General features: G+C 54.8%; 5 protein-coding genes across 5 annotated transcripts; 1 reads left to right on the top strand and 4 right to left on the bottom strand.

Moving 5' to 3' along the window:
• Positions 1-386: 386 nt before the first annotated feature.
• A1O7_05032 (uncharacterized protein) lies at positions 387-1337 on the bottom strand (the record flags this gene model as incomplete). The annotated part of the gene is made up of 1 exon (XM_007759042.1): positions 387-1337. One exon carries the CDS (start codon positions 1335-1337, stop codon positions 387-389), a length of 951 nt encoding a protein of 316 aa, XP_007757232.1.
• Positions 1338-3015: 1678 nt separating this feature from the next.
• Positions 3016-5062, bottom strand: A1O7_05031 (UDPglucose 6-dehydrogenase; the record flags this gene model as incomplete). The annotated part of the gene is made up of 3 exons (XM_007759041.1): positions 3016-4206; positions 4259-4725; positions 4780-5062. The coding sequence occupies 3 exons, from the start codon at positions 5060-5062 to the stop codon at positions 3016-3018; spliced, it is 1941 nt and encodes a 646-aa protein (XP_007757231.1).
• Positions 5063-6075: 1013 nt separating this feature from the next.
• A1O7_05030 (uncharacterized protein) lies at positions 6076-7683 on the top strand (the record flags this gene model as incomplete). The annotated part of the gene is made up of 1 exon (XM_007759040.1): positions 6076-7683. One exon carries the CDS (start codon positions 6076-6078, stop codon positions 7681-7683), a length of 1608 nt encoding a protein of 535 aa, XP_007757230.1.
• A 761-nt stretch (positions 7684-8444) lies between these two features.
• On the bottom strand, positions 8445-10448 carry A1O7_05029 (uncharacterized protein; the record flags this gene model as incomplete). Its single annotated transcript, XM_007759039.1, has 1 exon — positions 8445-10448. One exon carries the CDS (start codon positions 10446-10448, stop codon positions 8445-8447), a length of 2004 nt encoding a protein of 667 aa, XP_007757229.1.
• A 990-nt stretch (positions 10449-11438) lies between these two features.
• A1O7_05028 (uncharacterized protein) lies at positions 11439-12248 on the bottom strand (the record flags this gene model as incomplete). The annotated part of the gene is made up of 1 exon (XM_007759038.1): positions 11439-12248. One exon carries the CDS (start codon positions 12246-12248, stop codon positions 11439-11441), a length of 810 nt encoding a protein of 269 aa, XP_007757228.1.
• Positions 12249-12443: the final 195 nt, after the last annotated feature.

The raw sequence follows: 12443 nt of genomic DNA, 5'->3' as shown, positions 1-12443 counted from the left end.
CTTCCATGGAGCAGAGAGCACGGTCACACTGGCGCGATCTCTCATCTACAGACCTACTCTCACCACAACTTGCCAGGGGACATATATTCTAGATGTGGTAGAATCTGCCCGGCCACAGCGACCGAACGCTCGAAGCGAAATGTCCTCCGCGTCAGTTTCAGTCAAGGCAAGATCGTTCGGATGCAACGGGTAATCGTTGACAGCAAGAGTAGGCTTGAGATTTTCATCCTTCCATAGCAATCGAGGCACCACTAAGCCGGCTAAAACGAGCGCTTTCAGAACTTCCTCCGGTCCGCGCCCGGGACAATACATCCCCTCTCCTCCCCTACTTCCTCCCTCCCCTCTCACGGGCCACTTCATCCAGCAGACACGGCCACAGTCTCACCTCACGCAACGATACTACTTGCCCCGAACGGCGCCTGACTGCTCCATCTCAGTATAAAGGACCCATCCCTGAACGGGAACGCCTTCTTCATCTCCCCTTCCAACTCCTCCCACGACTTACTCTGCGCCAACACCCTCTCCCACGTCCGAATATACGTCTTCGTGTCCCGGATATGGGACGGCGCGAACCCATCCCCAGGCTTCGTATGGCTGGGGACCACAAACGCCGGTTTTAGGGCTGCCGCGCGATCCAGGCTCTGGATCCACTGCTGTCTCAACTCGGCCGTCCAATCCTCGACAAACAACTGGTGACACTTGCCGTAGATGACGTCGCCGCCCACCACCAGCTCCAAATCCGGCACATGCAACACCGTGCTATTGTACGTGTCGCCCTGACCGACCTCGACAGCCCTCAAGGCGTGGCCTTCGAGCATGAACGTCCGGTCTGCTTCCCGGAGGATATAGCTGGCGTTGAACGGCACGCTGGTGATCTGGCCCCCAGGAAACAACGACAGCCAGAGACTGGAGAACAGCGGTTCCTCGTACTGCTCGTGCATGTGCGCATTGACATCTTCCCTGGCGACGACCTGACATCCGGGAAACGCTGCGCAGATCAGTGGCGCCGTGAAGAAGTGGTCGCCGTGCCCGTGTGTGATGTAGATGTACTTGAGCGATTTGCGTGGCCCGAGCGTCGCCTTGATCCACGCGGTCAGGTTGGTTGCCTGGGCGCCCGTGGCGGGCGCGTCGACGAGCACGGCGTGGTGCGATCCCTGGATCAGTGTGAATGCCGTGGGGGAAAAGGTGAGGGCCGTGCTGTTCTGGTACACGACCGGTGCGGGCGGCAGGTGGTACACGTCGGCGCGGAGACCGTTTGCGGATGTGACGAACTCGGCAGGGTAAGGGGATGGGAAGGCGCAAGCCAGGAAGACTAGGGATAAGAGGAACGTTCTCATCTTCCGCAGTTGTGTGGAGTGAGGCGATCAAGTGGGAAGCGATGTGATGGGGAGTCACAGCTTCGGGCAAGTTGTGTCCGTGCGCGATGGAAGGGGTTTATATACATATATCCACATCTCTGATACCGTGATACCGCGTATCGAGTACCGCCTAATTACTGTGACCGGCCATTTCTCTTGACCTCTCGCAAGGCCCATCCGAAGACTGTCCATCAGACTAGTGTACCGACTCCTTACCCCCGTCAAATCATGCATGCATGTATGCATGCACGTAATCTGACAGGCGCCTTGTCTTGTCTTTCTACCGTCCTTCCCGCAGAGGGGTGACTCCTGATCCATCGCATACGTGCTGAGTCCAACGACGCTCCATACAGTACTGTACCACGGGTGTGTACCTAAAGGACGGACAAAGACACAAAACTCTGCAACCCAGAACGGCAACCCAGCAGGTACTTAGTACGTGTTAGCAGGTAATTACCCGAACCCGGAAAGGAAGAGATCTTGATTTCTGATCAGTGATCAGTGGTTAGTGATCACTAAAGACAAGGCCCAGCTACTTAGCCTTACATAATTAGCTAAGCAGCGACTAAGTGAGTGAGTGAGTAAGTAAATGAGTGAGTAAGTGAGTGAGTGAGTAAGTGAGTGGGTTCTTGAGCGAAGTACTCCGTAAAGCTAAGCCAAGTCGCCGAAACAGGAAACCGAGCATCATCTACATCGGGACATAATTATCACATATCATGTCGACGCCACCGGGTGCAATAGAGTATCTTAGTTGATACTGAGGGGTCAGATCATTGTTAGTGTGACCAAGGTAGTCCAGCCGTGGCGTAGCTTTGTACTCGCGGCTCTTCTGAATGCCTACACTATGCAGTAGGGGTTGCGCTTCCTCTGGGGCCTGTACTTACGTTTCACACGGCGAGGATGGCGACGGGGTGGTGGTGGAGCATTGATTTTTGCCCGAAATGGAAATTACATCTGTTGGGTATTCACAGTAGCTACGAAGTACTCTGTGTTGAAAATGAAGATGGAAGACAGGGCACTTGAATCAGCACTGTCAGGCTGGACTTTGATGAAATAAAAGCAACACTCAGCACATCAGTACTTAGTGCTTGGTTAATCACATCAATCTGGAGCGTCATGGGTTACAGAAAAGACTTCATGCCTCCTTACCGGCCTCCTCCCGTAGCCACTCTGCTTCACGCCTCTATGGATGGCAGGCAGGCGGGCAGCGGCCCGACTCCTACCACGCATAAGTGAAAGAAGCGGAGGCCACTGGGCATGATATGGTTCGGCGAAGAGGCCAAGCTCTGATCTAACAAACGTATGTCTATCTTGGCGATTCGGGACTGCAATGGTGTTCGTCCAAGTCCCAGCCTCTGCTTACTGATATGTAGGAAGATGTCGCCGAGTCGCTGAGGGTTGGGATCAGGTGTCAATTCCGTGAAATGAGTCCACCATCTCAGATACCGTAGATGACCCCCGACTGAATGCACACCGTGAACCCCGAAGCTGGCATATCCTTGGTCCAAACTGGCTGAAGACGCGATGCTGGGAGTGTTGAAAGGCCGAGCATGTAGGTGTAGAATCTCGGAAATCGTCTCCCGAACGGCAACAGATCAACCTTGTCGGTTCGAGGATGATTCTTTCACAAATTGGCGCGATTAGAAGATCAAGGCTATTACCAGCAACGTTTCTGGCCGTCCTCAGGACGCCACTTGCCGATGCCATCCACGCGAACACCTCCAAGCTTCTCCATCTCCTCGACGTCAATGATGCCTCTACCGTCAAAGATCCACTTCGGTTCGTTCATGCTGTAAACTATTCGTGCCCACTCGACTGGCTCAGTCATGACTGGACCTCTGGCTTTCGAACGACAGTCGGGGCAATTCTCCACGCAATCCGGTTGAGGAGCGAGCATGTAGTTTGCAAAACTTGTCCCAAGGTAGTCATCTTCTTGAGGCTTTGGTGCGGGAGAGGGATAACCCGACAGCGAGTCTGGCACTGATGTGGTCCTGCTGCAGATCCTTTGCAGGGGAGAATTCTTAAACTGGTCGCAATCGGTCATAACAAGAATGGCGTTCGAGTTTATGCAGGCTTCATAAGGGTCGGTGTAGATCTTGACTGTTGAAGTGTCGCCTGTGCCGTGGGCTGCAGCAGAAATCTCCTGGAGCATTTCCTCCTCGATGCAGTACGGATCGAAAATAGCGATCTCCGAAGGTTGGTCCTCGAGTAGTGTTCGGATGACGTCCACGGCGGGTGATTCTCGGGCATCGCTGGTGTTCTTCTTAAAGGCAAAACCCATCAAGGTGACTTTCTTACCACTCAAATTCTCGTCGAAGCGTCTCAATACCTTGCGAGCAAATCGGTTGCGCTGCGTGACGTTGATCGAGTTGACTTGGCTCCAATAGTGAGCCACTTCTTCCAGGCCTAGACACTCGGCGAGGTACGTGAGACTGGCAATGTCTTTTCTGAAGCAGGAACCACCAAATCCCAGTCCAGCTTTCAGGAATTGCGGACCTATCCGAGTGTCCAGCCCAATTGACTTGGCGATTTCTTCCACATCTGCACCAGTAGCTTCGCAAATCGCGCTGATCGAATTGATGCTGCTGATTCTTTGCGCTAGCATGGCGTTTGCCACCAGTTTAGACAGCTCGGAAGACCAGGCATTGATCTGGAGGATTTGAGATGAGGGAATCCATGCCGTGTATAGGCTAGCAAGCGCATCGGCTGCCAGCTTCCCCGCCGGCGATCCAGACGAGCCGATAATGACACGATCTGGTCGCATAAGATTCTTGACTGCCGTGCCCTCGGACAAAAATTCCGGGTTCGACAGGACCTCGAAAGGAACAACAGGCCGTAAAGCATCGAGCTGAGAAGCTGTCAGAGGACTTGCTCTACCACTTGTGCGAACAGCGACTCACCGTGTTTCTTATTCGCTGGGCTGTGCCACAAGGCACAGTGCTCTTCTCCACGATGATTGTACCCGGTTTCGCGTAGAGGGCGACGTCCTGGACTGCGCCGTCCAGCGCCCTCATATTGGTCGCCCTGCCCGCACCCACTCCGCTTGTTTTGGTCGGGGTGTTGACGGCGAGAAAAATCATGTCTGCAGTGGAGATGCTGACCTGAGTGTCGCACGTGAAGAACAGGTTCGGGCCGCGTCTAGAGACATTGCCGGCCTCTGGCACAGGTTCGTTCGAGTCGGTGGCACGTTTGCCTGAATCATTGACAATCGCGCCATCTCTTGTCAGTCGCACGATCTTGTCCAACCCGGGCTCGTGGATGGGGAGATGTGCGGAGTTCCATCGCTCGATGCGGCGCTGATCGCGATCTAGAACCTCGACGCCGACCTTGGGATTGTGCAGCGCAATGACTGCCGCAGTCGGACCGCCTAAGAGGTCACAGATCAGTCACTCTGCACTCGCAGGTGCAATGGCCTCCATACCGACATAACCTGCCCCAATCACGCAGATCTTCCTTACATCGCTCGGTACAGGCGCAAAGAGGTCGGCAAAGGAGGGCACAAAGGGACTCTCGGCGCAAGTCAAGCCCGGACCCAGTTTCCCGCGCTTCGGCTCGTCAAAAGCATGAGCGAGACGACTCTCGAACGACTCCTTGGGATGTGATGGACGAAACAAAGGACTGCTGTCCGGTGTCGAAAGACCAGTCGAGTCGTTACATGAGCTGCCGTCGGAAGTGCCCACAAGTGAAGGTACCGCGAACTCCATGGCGACAGCAGTCGCAGAGAGGCCTGGACTGGCAGGCACGATCCAGAAGCAAGGTCGCAACAAGCGGTGAGAGAGACGGCTCAAGTCATGTCAACTATTTATTGAGACGAGAACCCACAGTCGGGAGAGGCAGTGAACCGCATGGCATTGCGACTGCCAGATGACCTTCCGACACGCAGATAAGGAAGCAACACCCCGAAGGAGACCACGCCCAGGCATGCAGGAACAGGTCATTAAGGCAGACGAACCATGCGGGCCCGCGGTGATTGATGGGTGAAAACGGGCAGATTTCGAGTTCGAATGCTCACATGGTCATACCTGGGTGTGCGCCGGGGAGAATCAACAGAGCGACAGTATATGTGCAAACGAGCACGCGCATCACTTCTGAAGATGTGACTGGCTACAGCCATAGCGCTCGAGATGGTCAAATTCAGACCGAAATTGATTTGCGCAAGGCGGCCGGAGTCAGTCTTGTTCACTGTGTTCAACACATCTGCCCACGTGGGAGCTGTCAGCATATTCTACGCGTCCAAATCCCCAGACGCGATATCTGTCATAGTTGCCACCATCGACCTAAAACTTTGGCCCTGGCAAGATCGTCATGCGCGCGAGGTCGGCGACATATGGTGGGAGTGGGTGAGGGCCGGAGATCAAGGCCATAAAAGAGAGGGCTCTGGCGACGTTTCGCATGGCGATGAAGACACGCTCAACACGGGGAAAATTACGCACGACAGAGACAGAGCTGCGATCGAGGTGGGGACGCGAGCATTTTGCGTGCCTTTCGCTGTTGCCGTCACCGCAGCCGCTCACAAGGCCGAGAAGCAACACGTGAAAGAAAGCAAAGAAGCGAACGAGGCTAATAAGAGGCTCCGTTTCCCCAACGATTCGGTGCGTCGCTGGTGCTTTGGCCACGATAAGATAAGGCGAAGCCGCAGTCGGAGCCGGAATATCCTTCATCCCGTGGAAGTAAGGGACTGACCTGGAATATCTTTGATCCTTCTCCGGAAAGCGCAATGGGTGTTGAGGAAGGCGAAGCCCCTCGCACTACTACGACACCACCACCTCTGAGCTCACAGCTGCAATCTTCCTCCCTCACAATTACCGCCGAGAAGCGAGATGTCTTCCCTCAGTTTCTCAAGGGGAAGCGAGTCTTGTTGGCCACTGAGTCCCTCGGGCCCGTGAATGGAGTAAGTCGCACCACTCTGATGCTGATCGAGTACCTGAGGAAGAATGGCGTCCAACTCGCCATCGTGGCTCCTCACTCTAGACAGTCAAGGCTCAAGCCCGCCACGGGAGCCGGCCTAACAGAGTTTCGATTGCCAGGTTACGAGCTCCCTTACAATCCTGACCTGACCGTGGTCTACCCGTTCCAGCTTGATGAGGTCTACAAGCACACCTTCAAGCCTGATATTGTATACTTGGCCAGCCCGGCGTCCACTGGCTTCCAGATGCTCTTCCAGATCCGACAGTTGCAAGATCCACCTGTGGTTCTCCTCAACTTCCAGACAGATCTGTCGGCATACAGTGAGATTCTGTTCCCCGGACCTGTTGCCCGCTTTTCCGTCTGGCTGCTTGGAGTTGTGCAAGGTTTCTTGTTCAACCATCGCTCTGTTCACACCATCTTTTACCCCTCATCCGGTGTCCGTCGGTATCTTGAGAAGGCAGGCGCTCCCAGCAACAAGATGGTCAGGCTGGGCCGAGGAGTCGACACAAGGTTATTCGACCCTTCTTGCCGGGATGGGGGATACCGTAAAGAACTGGCGCCGAATGGAGAGATGATATTAGTATGCGTCTGTCGACTAGCACCGGAGAAAGGTTTCCAATTCCTGGCACAGGTTGCCATACGACTAGCCAGAGACGGATTTCCTTTCAAGTTGCTCATTGTGGGAGGAAATATGAGCGCCGAGGTTGAGGACCAAGTGCATCACCTGTTTGATGCCGTGAAGGAGCACGTTGTATTCACGGGGTTCCGCACCGGTGTCGATCTTGCGCGAGCATACGCCACCGGCGATGTCTTCCTCCATTGCTCCATCACAGAGACCTTTGGCCTGGTGGTTCTGGAAGCGATGGCCAGTGGCCTTCCCGTGATCGCGCGTGACGAGGGAGGTCCTTCCGACATCGTCATCGACTCAGAGACGGGCTATTTGGTTCCTCCGTACGACCTTGAGCAGTATATCGCTCTCATCAAGCGCCTCCGGTCCGATAAGAAGCTGCACTCGAACATGGCGGTTGCTGCTCGCCGATATACGTGCGACGTCACGTGGGAGAAGATCAACCAGAGAGTAGCCTGGCAAATGACCGACGGACTCCGACAACACCTCCAAATCAGGCAGCGGAGAAGGCCTATCCGCAACTTCATCGTCGCAAGATATCAGGGTGTCCGCGATGGCCTTGTCATTCCAGCAATCGTCCAGATCAGACTATACCTGGCAGCCATGGTCGTGTACATCATCTGGTTCCTGACGGCCTTCGTTCTGCTCTGCTACGGACACAGGGTCTTTTCGAGAGCAGCGCAACTTCTCCGAAACCCGCCGCTCGTCCTCCGGCGGGTACAATATCGTGCTCTGCCCGCCCTAAAACATGGTATCAGGGAGACTGTCAAGGGGTTGACCTCAGGATGACTTGCCTTACGAACAATGTATGGTGTTTCAGTGCTTTGAATTCACTGTTCGCAGCAAGGCGTTAGGGGCTGGACAATAGGGCGGCACCATGAGTATGATAGGAGATGGATGGTTTCAAACAGGGACCCACCCACAGAATGAGCCGCACGTGCCATTCAATTGAGTCGCTCTCTCTGACTATATCATCACAACCTGATCGGTTCTAGTAATTTTGCAGGCCATATAGCTGTCATATATCCACTTGCTTTTGGTTTTGAATGCAGAATGTCAGACGCGCGGTCCTGGCTACTTGTATATGGTCGAGTGAGACGCAACTCGGGCTTTCCATATCATATCTCTTCACCTCGAGTAGCGTGTGAAGCTCAGGTACGGAGGTGAGATATCTGTGACTGGTTGGAGTTGACGAGACAGCACATCAGGTGCGATTCGAAGGTATGCCCAAGCGTCCTACGCAGGGCGGAAGGAGGCGCTGGACAGGGTCGAATTCGATCCTCTCCTATCATGCATGGTCGAGTGTTGGCCTCTGATCCCTGTGTACTCGGTGTAGAAGCGGGTATATGATCAAGCGGAGGGGGTGTAAACGTGATGGCTAGCAGCGAACGCATCGCTGCAAGCTCCCGCGAGCATCATCATATCGGGTGCGAAGGGTTCATCAACTTGCATAGCAGTGAACAATTGACTTGCCCGTAATTGACTCGTGTTTTTGCTTACCCCTCCTATGACATTTTATCACTCATGCTAAGAGACCCCCTCTCGAGGTCTCAAGTGATGGTTGGCCCGGGCGTGCTCACACTCTGGGGGCTCGGGGCCGTCGCGGCCGTACCCGTAAGCCCAGAAGTACGTCCCGCAGTGGAACGACCGCCTCCTGCGCTCGCCCACCGCGACCACAAAGGACATAGCCCCATGGCCTGAGACATCTCGATCATACTGCGTGGCGCCCCAGCGATGTGCTGCTGCACATGCGCTCTTATAGCCGGGGAATCCATATCAAAACCAGGGGCCGCCGACTCGGCGGACAGCTGTTTGGGGATCCGGTCCGGACTGGCGGCCTGCTCATCGTGACCGCCGCCGTTTACGTCATTGAAGTCCAAGTCGGCATCCATGTAGGTCGCCTGCTGGCGACGCTGGCGGAGGAGAAATCCCCGCCTGTTCATCGCGGACTCCCATACTCGACGCCAATGCGCGCCGAGCTCCTCTGTGAAAAAGTACGTGCGCAGGATCTTGTCCAGTCGCGCCCAATGTCGGGCCTGCGGGTACAGTTCCAGGCAGTGATCCATGACTAAATGCGAATCCGGCATGGGGACGACACGTAGGGCCAATGTCCCTGCCACGGCCATGCTCGCCCAGATGAGACAGCTCTGTTCCGGCTGGGACGTGGGTTTCGTGTGAGTGGGCAGGGTGGTGATGAACTTGCGCAGGATCGGGTCGTAGAACAGATTGATGGGGCCGAGATCACGCAGCTGGAAGAGGAAGGATAGCAGGCCCGACGTGAGATGGTACTCGATTGGCGTGTTGGTCGTGAGAGACATGCGCTGCAGGGACGAAAGGATCGTCTGGATCATGAGCTGTTTGCGCTGTTCGTCCAAGTGGGACGGATTTTGCTCCTCGGAGGAGGATGGTGACGGTGGCCAGGTGTCGATGGGCAGATTGTTGTACGCGACGGGTTCGGTTGCGAGCAGCGTCGTAGCAGCCGAGATGGACGCCAAGAGCTTTATCATCTGGATGGAGATATGGGACGTCAAGCACAGTTCCGAGAGGCCAGACGGCAGCCGCGACAGGATGATGCATACGTCCGGCGAGAAGGGGGTTTCTGGGTACGAGAGCGGCTGGTCGAGTTGGAGTTCTTGAAACGTTTCGCTGAGGTAGGCGACCGAGTCGCGCGGTGCCTCTGGTGCTTGTCCCGTCACGAATGATCCCAGCGCCTTGTAGACTGTGAGGCCGAGCTTGACAAACTTGAGCCATTCCGACTCCGTGCCAGGTTGTTCGTCGTCCTCGAGTGGGCCACGCAGGTCCAGCATCCTCTCCAGCCCTTTGCAATGCATCAGGACGCCTCTTTGGTTGCCGCAGAGATACTCAAGGGTCATGAGCATCGTGACCGTCAGTATGGCCGCGTTATCGGTAGCCTGGTTGGTCTTCAGCTTGGCGTTCAACCGGGCGATGGTACTGCCGCGGTGTTGCACAAAGGCATAATCTTCCCATATCGGTCGACCGAGCGATATGAGTATAGAAGCCCGACAGACCGAGATGATTGACTCGAACAGAATGGCATGTTTCAACGCGTACGGCAGGAGGAGGGACAGGTGAGGGTTGACAGCGCCGGAGAACACCGACTTATCAGTGTTGGTCCCTTTGCAGATTGTGATGAAGTAGTCCATGGTGTCTTGGACCGTTTCGGTCGTTTTGATGGGCAGTGCCAGGAACGGATCCATGCGGGTGCCATTGAATGGCAGAGGCTCGACTGGCGAGATATGCGTCAAGGCTCCGGGCTGGCGTGCTTCTGATTGTGGTGCAGCTCTCGATTCAATGTCCTTCTGTCCCCCATGATGATCGATGCGCTCCTCTTGGTCTGCATCTGGTGACGATGATGGCGGCTTCCACTGTACGAAAAGATCGGGATTCGAAGTGGGCGACTTCCTGCTGGGGTCGTACTTCTTCCATCGGATTTTCTTGTATCCATTAGCGCGACGGCCTGGTCTTTGGGTCTGGATCGGTGTCGATGAGGGGAAGATTGCCTGAAGTGGTCGAGGACACTCTACAGCTGTCATGTTGATTCATGCAGACACTGGGGAGCGGAGACTGCATCAAGGCACCAGACTTTCAGTAGCAGGGGCTGAAAAGACTCGATCAGTCAGCTGGTAACTGCTTTCGACAGTCGTGAGCGGCGTGTAAAAGAGTTGCCTGCAGTGATGCCTAGCAATGGCTGGGCAGCTTGGGCGTCCCGGTCAGGCCTAAAGTTACACCGATCACGCCCAGCACTATTACATACGCAGACAAAGGTCAACTCGCTCTCGGTGGCTTGCTGTCGGCTGACTCCTAGTTGTTACGGTCCCCGGCATGCTCCACTGCCGGAGCGCGGAAGCCGCTACTTCTCGTAACTCGGCGGGGAAGTCATAAGCCCACGGCCCGGGTATACGACCTGTGGACGGTTCAGCAGCGGGCAGACCATTTTCCGTCTTGGGACGCCAAGATGAGACTGCCGATGCAGCCAAGTGACTTTATTTTCAATTCACAGCCCAAGGTATCTCCTCGCCTTCACGAGCAGGGCGTGAAACACTGCATTGCGGTTGCAACTGAGCCGTTCACGTGTTATATTAGCCACCACACTTGCTACTTCAGCCACCGACTCTAGACAACCTCGGGATCAAATCGCCTTCGAAGGAGATATTTCTCGGACCACCAAATACCGACTCTGGCAAGCAGTCTCGAAGATACGACGGCTGGCAATCTCAGCTACCGATCCTAGCTTGGTATACGTGTTAGAACTTGATGCGGAAGATAGGGAAAGGTTGCGGGATAAAAAAAGAGCTTTCAGAAGGAACAATTGGTATAATAAAGACATTTTTTATTTCCGCATCGTCGTTCGACATTGGGTAAATCTCTTCTCGTCTTATGCGCCGGTACATGGGTTGATTTCGGGGACAAGACCAACATACTTTCGAAGACAGGATATGCCCAAGCTAGTCTCGCAGAAAGTCAGAGCCCGGCGTGACGATTTGGACAGGTTTAGGGTCTGTCCTGAACATTGAGGCGTATATTCATGTGGGTGTTGCTGAAGTATCTGACGATTGTAGCGGAGCTCCGGGTTGTGCGGCTGAATCCTCGGGTGGTCTCCCCTCATCAAGCCGACCCTGGTCTGCCGTTACTTCTATAGGTGCTGCGGTATCGCGTGTGGTGGTTTTTCTGGTGGCGGGCCTGATAGAGGTATCTCGGTGATAAGAAAAATTGCGCGGCAAACTCTGAGTGGAGAATACCGGGGGAGGGATAGCTTCTGTGTCTGTCGCAGCTGAAGCTAAAGCCCGGGGCATTGACCATTGCTTGAGCTGTGGATAGTCTCGAGGGAGGATCTTCGTACACACTTCCTTGAGGAACATCGAGCCCTTGGAGGTGTAGACGAAGTCAGGTACAGTCCGCCAGACATGAGTTGAATGTATCTGGCCGACAATTTCAAGTTGGCGGTGTTGAGCATTGTCATTCAAGGACCGAAGCAGATATTTAACATCTTTTCTGGAAGATAATCCTGGGGAATTCCCACTGAAATCTTCGCTTGAGCCACGCTTTTTCCTCCTTCCCGTTCGCTTCGGGACAATCACCCTCAGCAAGAGATTGTTGGTTTTCTTGTTGTAAGATACCACCTCACGACTGGTAGGGTCGTCCGGCTGGAACCTCAAGCCTAGTGGTTTAGCGTTGTCGTTTTCAAGCGCTTCCGCAATCTCACGGTCACCGCCGAGCGTACGAATGGCCCTGTCGACATTCTGGACGATGCAGGGATGTTCAACAGCTACAATGGGCACATCCGGAATAGAAGACAGAGGGGCACCTTTCCTGGTCTCGAAAGAAGCGGACATGTCGCCACACGTGCCCAGTAGCGTTATGTGGACAACTGCTCCGCGAGAGAAGGTGGCATTAGTCCCCCACGACTCACTTCGTCATACCGCGTTTGTTCCTTCGACCGTCCAAGCTCGGAGCAAGAGAGAAGGGTCTCACCCCGAACTGCTGAAGGAGCAGGAGGGCTGAGTGCTCTAAGGACAAGTCCTTGAGTT

This window comes from Cladophialophora yegresii (genome assembly GCF_000585515.1).
Source record: "Cladophialophora yegresii CBS 114405 chromosome Unknown aczIN-supercont1.3, whole genome shotgun sequence".
NCBI classification, from domain to species: Eukaryota; Fungi; Ascomycota; class Eurotiomycetes; order Chaetothyriales; family Herpotrichiellaceae; genus Cladophialophora; species Cladophialophora yegresii.
This window is presented reverse-complemented; position numbering and strand designations above follow the sequence as displayed.